This window comes from Procambarus clarkii, chromosome 5 (genome assembly GCF_040958095.1).
Source record: "Procambarus clarkii isolate CNS0578487 chromosome 5, FALCON_Pclarkii_2.0, whole genome shotgun sequence".
In the NCBI taxonomy this organism is placed as follows: domain Eukaryota; kingdom Metazoa; phylum Arthropoda; class Malacostraca; order Decapoda; family Cambaridae; genus Procambarus; species Procambarus clarkii.
Genome location: NC_091154.1, coordinates 30,874,823 through 30,894,670, shown reverse-complemented (window position 1 = coordinate 30,894,670; position 19,848 = coordinate 30,874,823). Strand labels below are relative to the sequence as shown.

General features: G+C 43.9%; 1 protein-coding gene across 3 annotated transcripts in view; it reads left to right on the top strand.

Moving 5' to 3' along the window:
• The window catches only part of LOC123762138 (transcription factor Sox-8), a 102,438-nt gene that overhangs the window by 56,808 nt on the left and 25,782 nt on the right, over positions 1-19,848 (top strand). For 2 of the 3 annotated variants that reach the window (XM_069300532.1, XM_069300525.1), the window contains one exon: positions 10,088-10,190. In XM_069300532.1, the coding sequence (XP_069156633.1) occupies positions 10,097-10,190 (94 nt within the window). In that variant the 5' untranslated portion in view covers positions 10,088-10,096. Of the gene's footprint in view, positions 1-4,503; positions 4,699-10,087; positions 10,191-19,848 lie in introns of those variants that run through there. The other variant, XM_069300539.1, reaches the window with a different exon arrangement.

Genomic DNA, 19,848 nt, shown 5'->3' with positions numbered 1-19,848 from the left:
TGAGACGGTCGCCTCTCTACACAAGAATCTTATTTCTCTTATTATACATTTCTTCAATTATAGTGGCAAAACTGAATACTATTAATATTCAAGACTATGACACGTCAACACATTGCACAGATAAAGGTTAACTCACCGTTATAGCTACTTTTTGTGTATATTAATACCGTTTTAGAACTTACATTAATTAGGATGAAGGAAAATTAATTTTGACTTGTAACTATCGGCGCGAGTGCTTTTAGTAATTATTTTTGGCTGCTAAAACATTAATTTAGAATGTGTTATAATGATATCCTCTGGTACAATTGTGAGGACCCATAGCCTTGGGGAAGAGAGTAAAAGGTATTCAAATAAGACCTTGTAAATACTTTAGCCCCGAACACTTGAGAATTTTCTCCTACCGCCTTTAATTAATTTATTTATTTAATATTTAAATATCAGAAAGGAGTCATCCAGTGAAAGGTTCAAACCTAGACTGACAGGAGCAATGAAACTCCTTGACAAGTCCAGTACTCTGACCAAATGGCTACTAGACTGTAAAAGTCCTTGAAAGCCGAAGCTATTCAATGACCCAACAGCACCAAGTAGAACACAGACCAGAAGTTCGTTTTCATTGACACAATTCACTTCATATATATATATATATATATATATATATATATATATATATATATATATATATATATATATATATAATCTAATCTGTCAGTGACACTTATTAATGTTTCCCATTGGCGTGTTTTTCATTTTACTTGTAATGGTTGTGTTGTGTATGTGTTAGGGCCACATTTTGTAATCATGCAATCTTATACAATAAATTTCCCTATATATATATAAATATATAAGGGGGTGGTAGGAGAAGACAATATGTGCCAGTGGACGTGAGAGCCCGTTAAGGCTCTCCCGGGTGCTGCATATCGTCTTCTTCGAGGCTTATGGGTCCCCTACAAACAGAGGTGGTACCCTCTATATATATAATTATTTAATATATATATATATAATATAATAAAAGTAAAACAGGCGGAATAACCATATAACGAGGAGTGAAATTTTCATATATAATTTTCTTGATTTTTGTCTGCGCTGCTGCATTAATTTTGAAGGGATTTGTAGTTTTGTTTTGCATACGTGTGCCAAAATAGATAGGTACGTGACAGATTCAGAGCCGTGTTCTTAGTCACATCTCTTAAAGCATTCAGCTTGATGATTTGATTGCACTGAGTTTGTGAAGCTGACCTTGTGAGACCTGCTGTAGGTTACGACTTGAAACTTATTTAAATTATTGGGTTTGTCATTTCCGCTTATCGGCTGAACAGCCGCGGAAGGTAGCGTTGATGTGTCTGGCAGTGTTTGTGTGAAGTAGTTTGTGTGGTGGGGGGTGTGGAGGAAATGATGTGGTGGTTAGTGTGGAGGTGTAGATGATGTTAGGAGATGGAATAGAAGAAACGGGGAGAAGGGAAAGGATAAAAATTTATTAAGAGTAGAGGGAAGGCGACAAAGAGGAGAATGAGAGTCGAGAGAGAGAGAATTCCTCTTCAGGTGAGAACAAGATATAAGAGGCAGTCTTAGCACTGAACATTGCGACACATACATAGCCTCGCTCCTGTGCCAGGTAAGTCCACTACGAGCTCACCATAGCCCGTGCTACTTGGGACTTTTGTTCTGAGTAGCTAAATCTAAAACAACAACAACAACAACTGAACATTGTAATAACCAACAGGGGTAAGGCGTGACTACTTGCTAGTCCGCTCTAGTCAGTCAAGTGTCAAGTTAATAAATTCAGAATTCAAGTTGCAGAGAAGTTGATCGATGGTCCCGGATTTTAGTAGCTCCTTATCCAATTTCAATTGTTTTATTATTTAATCTCGGTATTTGTTTCCTAGGTCGTCCTGTATACTCGGAAAACCCCAACCAGCCAACGCTAATATCCGGTATCCATTTGTATTTTCGTGATAATGTTAATCAAGTTAATTTAAAAACTTGTAATTGCTTTCTAGTTAATTTGTGTCCGTTGTATAATACGGTGCCCAAAATTTAATTGCAGAATCTAAATAGGACCTAAGAAGGGAAAGATGAAGCCTAAGCATATCACTGGCTGTGTTATTACTAACGGGTTATGAATCTTAGTATCCTATTTTGCCTAATTTCGAACTTGTATACACTGATTTATTTGCACAAGATCCTTTCTAATGCGACATCCAAATATTTTTTTGTTATTTCAATTTGGCAATATTTTAAGTTTATCAGCTGATGATCAGCCCCGCTCCTGTGGCAGGTAAGTAGACTACGGGCTCGCCATAGCCCGTGCTACTTGGAACTTTTTGTTCCCAGTAGCGGAATCTATAACAACAACAACAACAACAGCTGAAGTCTGGTAACGTCATTATTATTTTGTAGGCTTAGAACTCTGCATTTGTTAACATTAAACTGAATTTACCTATAATTTATGCATCTTAAAAGTCTTAAGTCATGCAACTTTTCTGAGAAACACTCCTGAGAGCCTGGACCTTCAAGAAATACATAGACAAGAAAGGCGGGGAGGCCCACTCTTTTTTTTTTTTAAGTGGGCAGAAATGTTAGTGTAGAATTGATTAAGATCAAGATATGACGGTTAAACTGGAATTGATAACCGAGTGTGTAGTCAAATAAAGAATAAGAATGTGCAGAGTCAAAGATGGGCACTTTTATCGTAGATTATTCCTTATGACAAATTTAAGAATGCGCGTTACATTACCTACATAAATAATTTTTATGGTGGTAAGAAGGGAGCAGAGGTGTGGTCGAGTCACAAATGTAAACTAATATATTGCAAACTATATGTTACAGCCTAACCCAGATACGCTTCGGATAATAAACCGGTTATAAACCTTCTTAGACTAAACCAAGATTAATAAAACACATAATTACCTTCAGAAATGAAGTTGGTCAGCTTCGGGTCCAGTGACGTGACGAATCGCTGAATCTCATCCCATTATATCTTGCTGTTAACTACTACCCAATCGGGTAGTAGTGGTGGTGGTACCATTACACCACGGGTAGTGGTGGTAAGCCACTATTGGCTTAGAACCTTGGGTAATATTTGAAATCACTGTCTATTTAGTGCATGTGAACCATGTCATGGTTTATGCTTAAGATTCTGTCCTACAGAATACACATCGACCTGCAGCGACAGAAACCACAAGTTTCTGTCGCTGTAGGTCGGTGATTGTTGTAGCCGTTAGGAAGTTTGTGGCAAATATTCCACTCTTCCGCCGAATCGGTCCATATCTGCTGATGCTTAGCGCCCGGCGCTGGTCGATGCTTAGCGCCCGGCGCTGGTCGATGCTTAGCGCCCGGCGCTGGTCGATGCTTAGCGCCCGGCGCTGGTCGATGCTTAGCGCCCGCCGCTGGGCGATGCTTAGCGCCCGGCGCTGGGCAATGCTTAGCGTCCGGCGCTGGTCGTTGCTTAGCGCCCGGCGCTGGTCGATGCTTAGCGTCCGGCGCTGGGCGATGCTTAGCGCCCGGCGCTGGTCGATGCTTAGCGCCCGGTGATGATGCTTAGCGCCCGGCGATGCTTTACTTCCAACCAAGCTTAACCTTGCGCTACTGTTTATTTGTGTATGTGTGTGTCCCCACAAGTTGGCTGCAGCTTGAGGCCGAAGTCAGATTGTATTCACAACCTTCGTCGTTAGACTGGCTTAACAGAACTTTAGTTACGATACTGTAGTTCTCCGTTTTCATTATATGCTCTCCAGTCATTTCCATTGCTCTCGCCACTTCCAGACCTCCCCAAGATATCCAGGTCAGGTGACAAGGTGCTAGTTATGTTTATATTGACTTAAACTTTCAAGCACTTCCGATCCCACGCTAGAGTCAAGACCAAGTGTGTGTTAGATAATATGGAGATATTCTGTTAATTTGTATATAGAGAGGCGGTGGTGCATGTTGCATTAACGCGCACTCCACCTCGCCAGTCCTCACAGTGATTGATAGTAGACACCCGCATACACAATGTTCACATCGCAAAACTGTAACTTTGGCGAGAGTGTAATGGATGTACTTGTAGAGACGTGGGCGTGGCTTGTTCCTCAGGCCCCACCCCCAGCCCCGTCGTGGCTCCTCCCACCCGGCGAGGCTCCTCCTCCCCAAGCCTCGCCAAGTTAAGGTATTTCCCAAAGCCTCGTTGTTCGTAGATTACTCTTATATTAGTTTTATTCGCTCCAATCCCAAGATAGAATCGGCCGTAAGTATCACCTAGCCCCTGATGAACTACCCGATTAAGAGATGAAAGAGGGCTTAAATCACGTCGGGAGAACAATTAGGGTTGTTGGGCTGGTGAAACACGTGGGTCGGCATGAGGGCGTGTAGGTTTCTTGGGCGCGCGCCGCGCCCACAAACCCTCGATGACTCCGCAGGTTTGGCCTCACAAGAAGAGCGCGCTCGGTGTTCACCAGACAGTAACGTATTCTCCACCGTAATCAGCGCACACAACCTGCCGTATTTACGCAACAGGCCCATATTGAGCCTGCCTGTGGACCAGTGTTGTGCCCAACTTTACAAGCTACTCCACACACGGGTGTACGAACAATCCGTCGTCTTCAACTCCCTTGACAATTACAGCATTGATAGACTTGGCCTTACCCACCCCCTTCACCTCTGTGGAAGTTGGAAAAAAGAAATCACAAATCTTTCCGGAATTGAGATTTGCCGATTTTACAAGTGAGTAAGATGTCATAGTTGATACTTAGACATCTGAAGTGTGATTGTAGGCGATGATAGCGCCAACAGGAATAGCCTATCTCAACAGGCGATGCTTGTGTTAACGGCTCGTATCGTGCGACTTTTAGGTGTCGAGGACCCTCCATTTTTTTTCTCAAATGTTTCCTAGGGACTGGAAGAGGGCATTGTAGTTGTGACTGTAGCCCGAGTGTGTTGGAAGACATTAATAACTTAAGGCAGGTGATGGCGGTGTAGGTGATTTTGATCTCGAGATACTTGTCAGTGCGAGGTTAGTTTGATGGTGGAGGCTCTTATTGTTGTGTGTGTGTGATCTTGTTCGGAAAGGGTCGTTGGCCACTAACAAGGCAGTATTTAAAGCTAATTATAAGCTTGTGACTATATGATTTAGGTATTGCTGTGAGCCAAATCTTACAGCACAAGTTGCGGTTTTCAGTGGTGTTCGTATCGAGGTGGACGTCGTACTCTTGATTTAAGAAATCCAAAATTAGCAAACTTGTCGTGGGTAAAGGAGAATGTAGCCAATAAGCAAATTAAACAAGTAATTAGTTAGGAGATATCCGCCAAGTTCATAAATTAATTTAAGCCGATTAAAAGTTTTTGAAAGTTTAAAAAATAAATTTTTTCAAGTGTCTTGTATTACAAACGCTGCAAAATCATTTTGCTCTGCAAATACCTTGATGTCTCTTGAGAACTGTTCAGCCAACTTCCGTGAGCTCATAAGGTTATCAATAATGGTAATATGATATAATCAATTAGAGCCATGAAGATGATTTCCAACCTGCACTCTGGGTACTTCCAAGCAGGTTCGAATACTCATCACGACTCCAACTGAGTATCTCAGTGATACATCACGTTTATGTGATTCTTTGCGCAGTAATAATAATAATAATAATAATAATAATAATAAAACAGTATATTAATATTTAATAATATTGTTGTTTAATATTATTATTAATAATATTACGACGTTTGGTGGTCATGTACTCAACTAGTTGTGCTTGCGGGGGTTGAGCTCTGGGGCCAGATTCACGAAGCAGTTACGCAAACACTTACGAATCTGTCCATCTTTTCTCAATCTTTGGCGGCTTTGTTTACAATTATTAAACAGTTAACGAACTCCGAAGCACCAGGAGGCTGTTTATAACAATAACAACAGTTGATTGGCAAGTTTTCATGCTTGTAAGCTGTTTAATAACTGTAACCAAAGCCGTCAAAGATTGAGGAAAGATGTATACGTTCGTAAGTACTTGCGTAACTGCTTCGTGAATCCGGGTCCTGGCTCTTTGGTCCCACCTTGGTCCTGATGGCTCTCAACTGTCAATCAACCGGTAACGTAACCAAAATGTGTGACTAAAACAGATGGAAACTCATTAGTAACTGCTCACCGCCTCTTGCATCGATGACACTCAAGTTCATTCTTGAGTAGGTCTTAAGTTTCAGTTCATCCGTAAGTCCCAGAACTATTATCCCGTGTAGAAGGAAACTAGGCTGATAATTTACAGCTTGTGACAGAATAGATTTGGTAGAAAGTGCGATCCCGTTTGGTTGAATGGTTGACGATGATTGTTGAAGTTGGCTAATTGCTTTTTGTTAATTTGGTGTAGTGTGACGTATAATGAATGCTGTTATTAGTTTCACTCAAAAGCCGTTACAGAATTTAACTTGTCGGTATTACCTGAGCGCCGCCGGTGGCGTGGTGACGCCCCCCCACCCAGCGCTGCCGACGTATTGTCCACAGTATTGTTATTATTGTCCCCATTATTACCTACAATAATGTATTTCTCACAATATAACAAGAATATTGTTATTCTCATCGATTACTAGAACGCGTAACGTTTGCGTATTTGAATACATATGTCTATAATGTAAAATAACGTTACTTTTATATATGCACTTATGTTTTTGTCAGTGTTACACGCTAGCGCACCACACACACACGCGCGTGCATTCCTAGTCACCGCAAGGTGAACAGGTGTATCAGGCGAAAGAAATTACATTCGGCCTCGTCCGTGAATCGAACCCAGTTCAGTGGACTGAATCTCTGGGATGTTGACCGCTCGTCTGTGTGTGTGAGAGAGACAGAGAGAGAAAGAAATATATGTAGTAGATAGTGCACTATAGAGAAAATTAGGTCTGGAGTCAGTACAGTGATCAACAGACTGTTAGGCGGGGTCCAAGAGCTTAACAGCTAGATCCTACAGGCACAAATAGTGAATACAGTTAGTAAATACGCCAAACTGTGTGTATTTAATAATTATAATTATATATAATATTATGTATAATGCAGGCGATGAGTCACAATAACGTGGCTGAAGTATGTTGACCAGACCACACACTAGAAGTTGAAGGGACGACGACGTTTCGGTCCGTCCTGGACCATTCTCAAGTCGATTGTCTCAAGTTATGTATAATGTTGATTTACTGAATATATATCATTCGCATAGTTTGGTGTTACTAAACTCGCACTCAGATACAACAGTGACTGCTAGAGTTGGAGAAAATTGCTTGGTGTCAAACCCTGCCTTAACAAGCTGATAGTGTGCGCGTAATGTTGTAAGGCCGAATTACATAAACGGCAACAGACAAAATGTAGGGTTGGTTAATAGATAATTGTTGCTTGGGAACTGAATAAGTGCACGAGAGTGCCCCCGCTGGTGTTAGTGCGAGGGGTTGAATGTCTGCTTCACACACGCACTTTGTGAAAATTTGTAAATGTTCAGATTTTGTGAATTTGGTGTCTAATAGTGAAGTAGATTTGCATACAACCCGGGACGTTGTGTGGGCTCTCACGGACTGAACATTACACCTTAAGGTTCAAGTTCAAGTATGTTTATTGAGATAAGAAAGAAATACATCTCAAAGGGATAGAGTAGCTTAGGCTATTTCTACCCCCCTTCACCTTAAGGTGTCTCGTGTGTGCTCGTGGTGTACGTCGTTGTTAGTTTTTAGATTCAGCCACTAGGAATAAAAAGTTCCAAGTAGCACTTGAGGACTATGGTGATTCTTGAGGTTATCTTGAGATGATTTCAGGGCTGTTAAGTGTCCTCGCGGCCCGGTCCTCGACCAGGCCTCCACCCCTAGGAAGCACCCCGTGACAGCTGACTAACTCCCAGGTACCTATTTATTGCTAGGTAACAGGGGCATCAGGGTGAAAGAAACTCTGCCCAGTGTTTCTCTCCGGCGCCCGGGATCGAACCTGGGACCACAGGATCACGCGTCCAGTGTTCTGTCCGCTCAGCCACCGGCTCCCATCCCGGTGAGCCCGTAGTGGACTTATCTAACACAGGAGCGGGACTGTAACTCGTGGAGTGAATGATGAATGATGAATATTAAGCCACCCAAGAGGTGGCACGGGCATGAATAGCCCGTAATAGCTCATGGAGTATGTTGCTAGCTACTCGGAACGAAATGTCCATGTAGCACGGGCTATGGTGAGCCCGCAAGTAGCACAGGTAGGTGGAGTATGTGCTGAACACTTAACACTTACGTCAGGTGCACCTCACACCCACTAATCCCAGGTCCACCCACATTGATCTCTACTCTCCCCCCCCCCACCCCCCACCTTTACCCTAGAGCTCTGAAAGTACTTCAGCAAGATAAAGTTTAAATTTTTAGGTCTTTGTGTCTGCAGATGAAACTGGATGTGTGTTGGAGCACTGTATCAAGGAGAGAAATCTCTTAACTTGGGTGCTCAGGCATGGATATGGTTTCTAAGGTGCAATTTAGTCGTTGGAGCCTAAGTATTGATATAGTTTATATATATTTTTTTTTCGTAGTGAAAGTATTCAGACCTTGTATGTAATTATATACCAGTAATAATATATTACTGTATTATATACTAGTAATTATATACTAGTTGTGCTTGGGGGGGGGGTTGACCTTCGGCTCTTTGGTTCCGCCTCTCAACTGTGTGCCCAATCTTCCCCGATGGCAGTTGTGCCCTTCACTTACCCTCGTCATGACAGGTGTGCCCTTCACTTACCCTCGTCATGACAGGTGTGCCCATCCCTTACCCTCGTCATGACAGGTGTGCCCTTCCCTTACCCTCGTCATGACAGGTGTGCCCTTCACTTACCCTCGTCATGACAGGTGTGCCCTTGCCTTACCCTCGTCATGACAGGTGTGCCCATCCCTTACCCTCGTCATGACAGGTGTGCCCTTCCCTTACCCTCGTCATGACAGGTGTGCCCATCCCTTACCCTCGTCATGACAGGTGTGCCCTTCCCTTACCCATCGTCATGACAGGTGTGCCCATCCCTTACCCATCGTCATGACAGGTGTGCCCTTCCCTTACCCTCGTCATGACAGGTGTGCCCATCCCTTACCCTCATCATGACAGGTGTGCCCTTCCCTTACCCTCGTCATGACAGGTGTGTCCTTCCCTTACCCTCGTCATGACAGGTGTGCCCATCCCTTACCCTCATCATGACAGGTGGGCCCTTCCCTTACCCTCATCATGACAGGTGTGTCCTTCCCTTACCCTCGTCATGACAGGTGTGCCCATCCCTTACCCTCGTCATGACAGGTGTGCCCTTCCCTTACCCTCGTCATGACAGGTGTGCCCTTCCCTTACCCATCGTCATGACAGGTGTGCCCATCCCTTACCCATCGTCATGACAGGTGTGCCCTTCCCTTACCCTCGTCATGACAGGTGTGCCCATCCCTTACCCTCGTCATGACAGGTGTGCCCTTCCCTTACCCTCGTCATGACAGGTGTGTCCTTCCCTTACCCTCGTCATGACAGGTGTGTCCTTCCCTTACCCTCGTCATGACAGGTGTGTCCTTCCCTTACCCTCGTCATGACAGGTGTGCCCATCCCTTACCCTCGTCATGACAGGTGTGCCCTTCCCTTACCCTCGTCATGACAGGTGTGTCCTTCCCTTACCCTCGTCATGACAGGTGTGTCCTTCCCTTACCCTCGTCATGACAGGTGTGTCCTTCCCTTACCCTCGTCATGACAGGTGTGCCCTTCCCTTAACCTCGTCATGACAGGTGTGCCCTTCCCTTACCCTCGTCATGACAGGTGTGCCCATCCCTTACCCATCGTCATGACAGGTGTGCCCTTCCCTTACCCTCGTCATGACAGGTGTGTCCTTCCCTTACCCTCGTCATGACAGGTGTGCCCTTCCCTTACCCTCGTCATGACAGGTGTGCCCTTCCCTTACCCTCGTCATGACAGGTGTGCCCTTCCCTTACCCTCGTCATGACAGGTGTGCCCTTCCCTTACCCTCGTCATGACAGGTGTGCCCTTCCCTTACCCTCGTCATGACAGGTGTGCCCTTCCCACCTGCCCCCCCCCCCCCCGTCATAACAGATGTGCCCACCACCCTCTTATGACACGTCTGTCTCTCTCTCTCTCCCCAAACAGCGACTCCTCATGGCGTCTAGCAGCACCACCTCGGGTAGCAAGAGCCACAACGACAAGCCGAAGGAGAAGGGCATAGAGGACGCGGTCTCCAAGCTCTTGGAAGGTAGGTAACACACGAGTACTAATATTTAGTCGGCCCCCCGAAGTATTTATGTCGCGGAGCTGACAAAATCGAATTTTCTGCTCCCTGGATATGTGGAATAATGTCGGTCACTCAGAGTTGACACGTTGACTCTAGGACAGCTGTACTTTGATTGACACGTTGACCTGGAGACAGCTGTACTTTGATTGACACGTTGACCTGAAGACAGCTGTACTGTGATTGACACGTTGACCTGGAGACAGCTGTACTTTGATTGACACGTTGACCTGGAGACAGCTGTACTTTGATTGACACGTTGACCTGAAGACAGCTGTACTGTGATTGACACGTTGACCTGGAGACAGCTGTACTGTGATTGACACGTTGACCTGGAGACAGCTGTACTGTGATTGACACGTTGACCTGGAGACAGCTGTACTGTGATTGACACGTTGACCTGGAGACAGCTGTACTGTGATTGACACGTTGACCTGGAGACAGCTGTACTGTGATTGACACGTTGACCTGGAGACAGCTGTACTGGGCCGACTCAGACGAGACGTTACGGTACTCACAGGTCGCTTTTCAGTACTACATACGGTACTGTACTTTGTACTTCAGCGCGACGTTAGAGGTACATATGGGGTACAAATATTTACACCAACGTATGTATTATTACCGATATATATATATATATATATATATATATATATATATATATATATATATATATATATATAATATATATATATATATATATATATATATATATAATATATATATATATATATATATATATATATATATATATATAAATCGATATACCGATACTGGCGTGTCGGTATATCGGTTTAATCGATCTTGAAATGTTGTGATCTATTGAACAATTGCGATAGATAGTTTAGGAGTACCTTACCTTGAGATGATTTCGGGGGGCTTAGCGTCCCCGCGGCCCGGTTCTCGACCAGGCCACTGACGAGTAAGATATAAATTGCTCGGAACAGCACTAAGGAAATGGAAATATAGGGAGCCTCTTTGATTTTTCCTGCTCTATACCCAAGTCTTTGGCTGGCCCACTTAAGTGTTACTTTTTTCAGTCTTACTACGGACTTCTCGTGATGCCTTAATTGATAATTATCCACCTTGAAGTTGTTTTAGAAGTTTTTAATGTCTGCCTTGATTAGGGGTTTAACTTTTAGGTTCATGTTTATCAATATTTACTTGTGCCCTTAGGAGTAATTAAAGAGGAGAGCCGTGAGGCAGGATGTACAAGGGGCTCTCGCTGCCCTATAAAGGGGGTACTGTACAAGGGGCTCTCGCTGCCTCATAAGGAGGTACTGTACAAGGGGCTCTCGCTGCCTCATAAGGAGGTACTGTACAAGGGGCTCTCGCTGCCTCATAAGGAGGTACTGTACAAGGGGCTCTCGCTGCCTCGTAAGGAGGTACTGTACAAGGGGCTCTCGCTGCCTCATAAGGAGGTACTGTACAAGGGGCTCTCGCTGCCTCATAAGGAGGTACTGTACAAGGGGCTCTCGCTGCCTCGTAAGGAGGTACTGTACAAGGGGCTCTCGCTGCCTCATAAGGAGGTACTGTACAAGGGGCTCTCGCTGCCTCGTAAGGAGGTACTGTTCAAGGGGCTCTCGCTGCCTCGTAAGGAGGTACTGTACAAGGGGCTCTCGCTGCCTCGTAAGGAGGTACTGTTCAAGGGGCTCTCGCTGCCTCATAAGGAGGTACTGTACAAGGGGCTCTCGCTGCCCCATAAGGAGGTACTGTACAAGGGGCTCTCGCTGCCTCGTAAGGAGGTACTGTTCAAGGGGCTCTCGCTGCCTCGTAAGGAGGTACTGTTCAAGGGGCTCTCGCTGCCTCGTAAGGAGGTACTGTTCAAGGGGCTCTCGCTGCCTCGTAAGGAGGTACTGTTCAAGGGGCTCTCGCTGCCTCGTAAGGAGGTACTGTTCAAGGGGCTCTCGCTGCCTCGTAAGGAGGTACTGTTCAAGGGGCTCTCGCTGCCTCGTAAGGAGGTACTGTACAAGGGGCTCTCGCTGCCTCGTAAGGAGGTACTGTTCAAGGGGCTCTCGCTGCCTCGTAAGGAGGTACTGTTCAAGGGGCTCTCGCTGCCTCGTAAGGAGGTACTGTTCAAGGGGCTCTCGCTGCCTCGTAAGGAGGTACTGTTCAAGGGGCTCTCGCTGCCTCGTAAGGAGGTACTGTACAAGGGGCTCTCGCTGCCTCGTAAGGAGGTACTGTACAAGGGGCTCTCGCTGCCTCGTAAGGAGGTACTGTTCAAGGGGCTCTCGCTGCCTCGTAAGGAGGTACTGTACAAGGGGCTCTCGCTGCCCCATAAGGAGGTACTGTACAAGGGGCTCTCGCTGCCTCGTAAGGAGGTACTGTACAAGGGGCTCTCGCTGCCTCGTAAGGAGGTACTGTTCAAGGGGCTCTCGCTGCCTCGTAAGGAGGTACTGTACAAGGGGCTCTCGCTGCCCCATAAGGAGGTACTGTACAAGGGGTATTACCACAACCTATCACAACACTGCTGTTATTTTTCTAGTCCTTCTGGGTCCAACGCTGTGTAAATATTTCATTCAAAATGATCTGCTACCAGAAATTTTAACCAAATATCTCCAGTTTGCTAACTGTAGGTAGTAACTAAGTGATTGTTTCTTATCCACCGCTGCCCACTGGATGGGGTGCGGTGTAACCTATCCACCGCTGCCCACTGGATGGGGGGCGGTGTAACCTATCCACCGCTGCCCACTGGATGGGGGGCGGTGTAACCTATCCACCGCTGCCCACTGGATGGGGGGCGGTGTGCAGGACAAACATATGAATTGTGACACTAGCTCTCCACATATGTCAGTTGCTTAATTTAGAAACTATACTTGTGGTCGATCTCGAACCCATTGTTGATGTGACGATTTATACTGAATTTTGTAACTAGCTCATCAAGATTGTAACTTTGCTTAGCTAAATGAATTGTGGGGTTCAGTCCCTGACCCCATTATGTGCCTCTGTAACCCTTTCCACTACCGCCCACAAGATGGGTATGGGGTGCATAATAAATGAACTAAACTAACTGAACCTTCTAGGTGTCTCGGGGAACCTGCGCGGAGCTCTTCAAAGTTCAGCTGTTCTCACGAATAATACACCGCATTTCGACGGTGTCAGAATGCCCAATAGTCAAATAATGGGGAGTACTACCAATCGTAGCGGCTCAAACATTTACGTTTTCTATGGGTGGGTCAGTTGGTTAGGTTAGGGTATGCTCGAGCGTTTTAATACACCATTTTCTGTCCGGTTGTGGCAGCATGAGAGGGTGGGGTAGGTTGCTATAGAGTTCCAGTGATCTGGTGACACTTTCTGAGTGTCTACTCAACGCGAGACATTATAGTTTTACAAGATGTTTTTATTATGATAATGGCATAATTAATGTTTGCAGGATAGACACTAGTGGATAGTAATTATCTCTCGAATGGAATGAAAGGGTTGGTAATATTGCCGAGTACATGAAGAATACTGATATGTAAGTCCCTGGTTGAAATTGAAATAAGTTATTGAGGTATAGATACACACAAAGGGATGAGGTAGCTCAAGCTATTCTCACCCCGTTCAGTACAACGTGTTCATATATATATATATATATATATAGACACGCATCACAACCAATAAGCATATTACCGAACAATCAGAGTGATAGACATATACATTTCTTCCTTTACACATGTAGTATGTTACCAAACATACACATAAATACTTATAATAATAATAAATAAATATGTTTATTCAGATAAGGTACATACATACAAGTGATGTTACATTAATGGATTGATATATAGATAGAGCTAGTACATACAATGCCTAAAGCCACTATTACGCAATGCGTTTCGGGCAAAATCACACTTGTATGACTAGATACACAGACAATTTACAATAGACATTGAGACCATTCAACAAAAGGTTACAAACTTGGTGAAGAATTCTTGTATCTCTCAGAATATCATACACATTTCCGTTGGGACACATCCAGGCTATTTGTTCAGGAACAGTCCTTATCTCAGTGTTAATATAGTCTCCGTGGTGTAGTGGTAAGACACTCGCCTGGCGTTCCGCGAGCCCTTTGTCATTTGATTGTTGCCGCCGAAGGCGGCTAGTTTATTGTGCACCCCATACTCATCCTGTGAGCGGTAGCGCAAAAGCATTACAGAGGGCACAAAAGGTCTTTATCAGACCTCATCTTAGATTATTACATAAACAATTTCTTCAATCCTTCACACCTTATAGATTCAATGTCAGCTAGTTACAGAGAAAGTGCTATTACAAGAGCTACATATTTACAGTAAGTCATCATACATTAATGGTAGGTCTTATCGCTAATACATAATAGTTTGGCCAATGGGGATATTACAGAGTCATAGGGGAGCTTCTGATTATTATTAGTCCTCACAATACACTACTTGTTTCTGAATCTCATATGTCGTTCATCTACTGGAAGCAAAATATGGGTACAGTGCAAGGATTTCAGGTAATTTATCCATGGTAATAAGATAGGTTGCCATATCATACAGAGTGAGCTTAGATTTATCTCTAAAAGGCTCAATTTTACTACAATTCAAGATATAGTGTTCGAGTGTGTGTCCCTGCCAATGTCCACACACTTTACACTTTACTTCATCTAGATCCCTATACAAGCCGAACTGCCAGAGATACCTGTAGCCAAGTCTTATACGAGCTGTGACAACATCTGTTAGTCTACTGACTTTGTTACTTGCCCCATACACATGTTTTACTTCACACATTGCCCTTTGTCATGGGTTCGTATCCTGGCCGGGGAGGATTTACTGGGCGCAAATCCTTAGCTGTAGCCTCTGTTTAACGCAACAGTAAAATGTGTACTTGGTTGTAACAACGATTCTTCGCGGCGGGGATCGTATTCCAGGGACCTGCCCGAAACGCTACGCGTACTAGTGCCTGTACAAGAATGTAACAACTCTTGTATATATCTCAAAAAAATATATACATTAATCAACGGACACTCAAGAAGATAATGGGTGAGGGTGTGAGACATTAACATACCACATAGTCCCTGGTTGTGTTGTGGTAACACTTCCCTCTTCCTCCTCCTCCTCCTTCCGCGAGCGATCTGGTTTGGGTTAGAGTCCTGACCAGGAAGGATTGACTAGACGCCAACCCTTAACTTTTCCTCTCTATTCACCCAACACTAATGGAATGTTTACTTAAATGCACGTGTCGAACACACACCAGATATGATGACATTTTGTTTATTTTCAAGAGTTTCCTCTTAGACTAATTTAGCACAACAGTCTGCACTTTACCATTTATTTCCTCGTTTGTGCTGCATATTTTGTTCTTGTTTACCTAGCTTCTGATTGTGTCATATGGTCATCTGATGCTACCAGTTGACACAGCAGTCCGCCCCGACCGTGGCAGATGTGTACGGTCAGTGTTTTGACACCTGCGAGGCGACACCTTGACACCAGTGTTTGACACCTGCACTGTCCAGTGGTGGACTCTGCCTCATCATGTCTATAAAAGAGAATGTGGTTTTCTCTCTCCAATGTCGGAGGCCAGACTGCTTGGAGCTAGCCTAGCCCAACTCTGCAGGGTGACCTGGTGGGGGACACTCGTAGGCAGGTCGGGATCAGATGTGCGTACTCGCCTAATTGTAGTCACCTAGTTGTGCTTGCGGGGGTTGAGCTTTGGCCCTTTGGTCCCGCCTCTCAACTGTCAATCAACTGATGTACAGATTCCTGAGCCTACTGGGCTCTATCATATCTACATTTGAAACTGCGTATGGAGTCAGCCTCCACCACATCACTTCCTAATGCATTCCACTTGTTAGTGTGTGTGTGTTTGTTTGAAAGATTTGACATTCCTAACTCGCTTACGGCTAAATAACATACACCATATTTACTAAGATTTGTCCCGCATACTGTTTGCTACTTGTTGATTAAGATGGTTAGAGGGATGAAGATCGCGTGTAGTGAAAATACCTCCAACGACGTAGCCTCGGATTTTTCACCCGAGCTACGCCGGGTACATATATAACCTAAATGCTCGTTTTTCTCACACACATATATATATATATATATATATATATATATATATATATATATATATATATATATATAATATATATATATATATATATATATATATATATATATTATATATATATGTATATATATATATATATATATATATATATATATATATATATATATATATATATATATATATATATATATATATATATATATATATAATCTCACACACATACTCAAAGTAATGTTTTACTTATTGCGCGCAAGACTCATTAGTGGAGTACTGTATTCAAAGGTAATTTATATAAAAATCCATTAATATTCAGAGCGTATCGGGCGTGTTTTAAACGTGTATACGTGTACGCTAAAAGAGAGCGTGTGCAATACATCCGGAGCCTCGTACAAGGAAGTCAGCACTTGGAAAGGTACTTTTGAAGCTTGTGTACCGTGGGTAGCGGTCGTCGTATTATCTTGTACCTTGGTAGCCACCAACTGAAAACCCTCGCTTTCAGGGACTGCAACTTCACTCAGAGGACACCCCCACCCCCATGACATCTCTGTATACTCGCACAAAGTTTTAAAGATCTGTGCAACCAAAATCAATTCGAATTTCTATAAGCTGGAGAGATTTAGCTTCAGGAAGTTGTCTCCCCAGATATGTGGTTTTACGCATGGAAAGAGTGTACATCACTGTATTACCACATTCCTCACCCTGCATACTGATAGGTCATATACCACTTTCCTAGATCTTAAGTCAGCCTTTGACATTGCTAACCCACACGTCATTCTGAGCGAACTTGTTAAAATGAATGTTGGAGGATGGCTTCTACGGTGGATAAGAGGCTATCTATCCAACAGGAAGTCATCTGTACTGTTCCAAGGGCATAGGAGTGTATCGAGAGATTTTGAACTTGGCACTCCACAGGGAGGTGTCCTCAGTCCTACTCTGTTCAATGTGTTCATCAATGTACTTTTAAACTCAGTAACTAGAAGACCCAGCGAACACATCATTAGCTATGCGGATGATATACTGATCCACACCAATGGGTATACCAACACCCAAAATGTTCTGAACTCTGTATTGCACACATGTCAGGAACTAGGCTTGGTCATCTCAGTAGAGAAAACAAAGATCCTGAACCGACGCCCACCCAGACGAGGTGGGGCCGTTCGCAAAATGCAGTTGGATGATGGCTCTCTGCTCGACTATGTAACCAGATACAAATACCTTAGTCTTGAGGTTCCACTGTACCGCAATGTTGTAGCCAGACTGGGTCTCCAATGTAGAGAGAGGCCCCGTGCTCTCAAGGCTGTGGCAGGCTACCATCCAAGCTATGGTGCAAATGTGAGAATTTTCAAAATGAAGTATCTCTCATATATTAGGTCTCTGTTTGATTATGCTGCACCCATGCATACTCTAGTGCCTGAGAGAATGCTTGAAGGGCTGGAAAAGATGCAAAACGAAGCCATGAGGATTATCCTTGGATGTCCCCGTACAACTAAATTACTAAACATGAGGAAGGATCTGAATATTTCATGTGTAAGTGATCGTATCACTGAAATTAATGCATTAATTGGTATCAAGATGCTTAGGTTAACCCACCCTAACCCCTGCACTGAAGCCCTCCAAGCCTTCTCCCTTGAAGGTCAGCATCCCTCCAAATGGATTACCGTAACTGCCAATGTGCTCAGAATGTATAACTTTCATCACTCCTACCAAGAGAGACAACAACAACACTTTCCTGCCCCATGGGAGATCACTCCTTTCCAAATTACTGTCCCCCCTTTCTCACCCAAGAAGCTGATTAAAGAACAAGCCTTGCTTCGACAAGAAATAATGTACAATGCCTTAAGCCAAATTGATGCTTTAGTCAGAGAGCGCTCCCTTTCCCAGATTATTTACACTGATGGATCCTTGCATCAGTCCCATGGTGCAGCTGGAAGTGCAGTTGTTGTGACAGGGAGAGATGGTTCCTTCTCCCATGAGTGTGGAGCGCGTCTAAGTAACTGGGCCTCCACTCTTCAAACAGAATTGGTTGCCATAATCCTTGCACTCGAGCGCGTATGTGAATCCAAAGTTGACACGCTAATTGTAAGTGACTCCTTGTCATCCTTGACTGCCCTCAGCTCCCCAAGGCATAACTGTGACGTGCTTATCTCTGAAGCTAGACACAGATATAATGAAATAATCAATGATGGAGTCAGAGTTTGTCTCCTGTGGATTCCTTCCCATATTGGTCTCCGAATGCATGATAGAACTGATGAGTTGGCCAAGACTTTTGCTCGTAAAGAGGGAATTGATTACCAACTTGGACTGCCTTTGAATAGCCTGAAGACAGTAATATTCCGGGAACATCAACTAAATTTCGGAGACTTGAGGCAAAGTGAAATTCACACCAGTTACTCCATCTATCATCATTCTATTATGCAGGAAGAACCGCACGTCTATGGGTCATCCAGTAAGGTTAGCAGACTTCTAGATGTTACCACTGCTAGGCTTAGGCTCGGCTACAAGTACCTCTGGGAATTTGTAACATCTGCTGATGTAGACTTGACTAAATGTAAACTCTGTCAGCAGAACTATTCGCATACTTTGCGTCATTATATAATGGAATGTGATAAAATCGCGGAATTTAGAGATAATACCATCAATAGTGTCCAAGAAATGTGTAAGTACTTCATTCATAATGATGTGCTGCCCGAAATCTTAGCGAAGTATCCAAAATTTGCTTACTGTAAGTAATGCATGCACATGACTAAAGCTGCCGCCCAGTTGGGTGGGTGTGGAGCACATGACTGTAAAGCTGCCGCCCAGTTGGGTGGGTGTGGAGCACATGACTGTAAATCTGCCGCCCAGTTGGGTGGGTGTGGAGCACATGACTGTAAATCTGCCGCCCAGTTGGGTGGGTGTGGAGCAAGACTAGTAACTGTGCGACTCATCATAGATGTAAAGTGACTGTTGTGAGCCTCTTGTTGAATCACTTGTGACACAAAAGATTATTGATGTGTGTATTTGTGTGGGTGATTGAATATGTATGTGTATGTATATATGTATACGTATGTACATGTATGCATGAGTATGTGTACATGCATATATAACATTAATAATTTTGTAACTAGCGTCAAAAGATTGTTATTTGCTTAGCTAAACGAAGTAGAGGGTTCAGTTCCGAAACCGATTATGTGCCTCTGTAATCCTTTACACCACCGCCCACGGGATGGGTATGGGGTGCACAATAAAGAAAGACATTGAATTGAATTGGAAGGATGTGGAGGAAGTATTGGTCTGACAGCAGGAGGGGAGAAGTGACACAGGTTCCCAGCCACATATCAAACGGGAAAGTTTGATTTTTGTTTATAATTATAAAAAAACATGTTAGCTAGCTTTTTAAAATAGGGTCGAGAGAGATGCATGGGACGATAGACTCTATGACTACTGCATGGGACGATAGACTCTATGACTACTGCATGGGACGATAGACTCTATGACTACTGCATGGGACGATAGACTCTATGACTACTGCGGATGGAATGTACAGAACGTGAACTCTTCCAATATCATTTACATTTTATACTGTACGAATTCTAAAGAGCAAAGTGAGACTTAACAATAAACCTAACCTGAA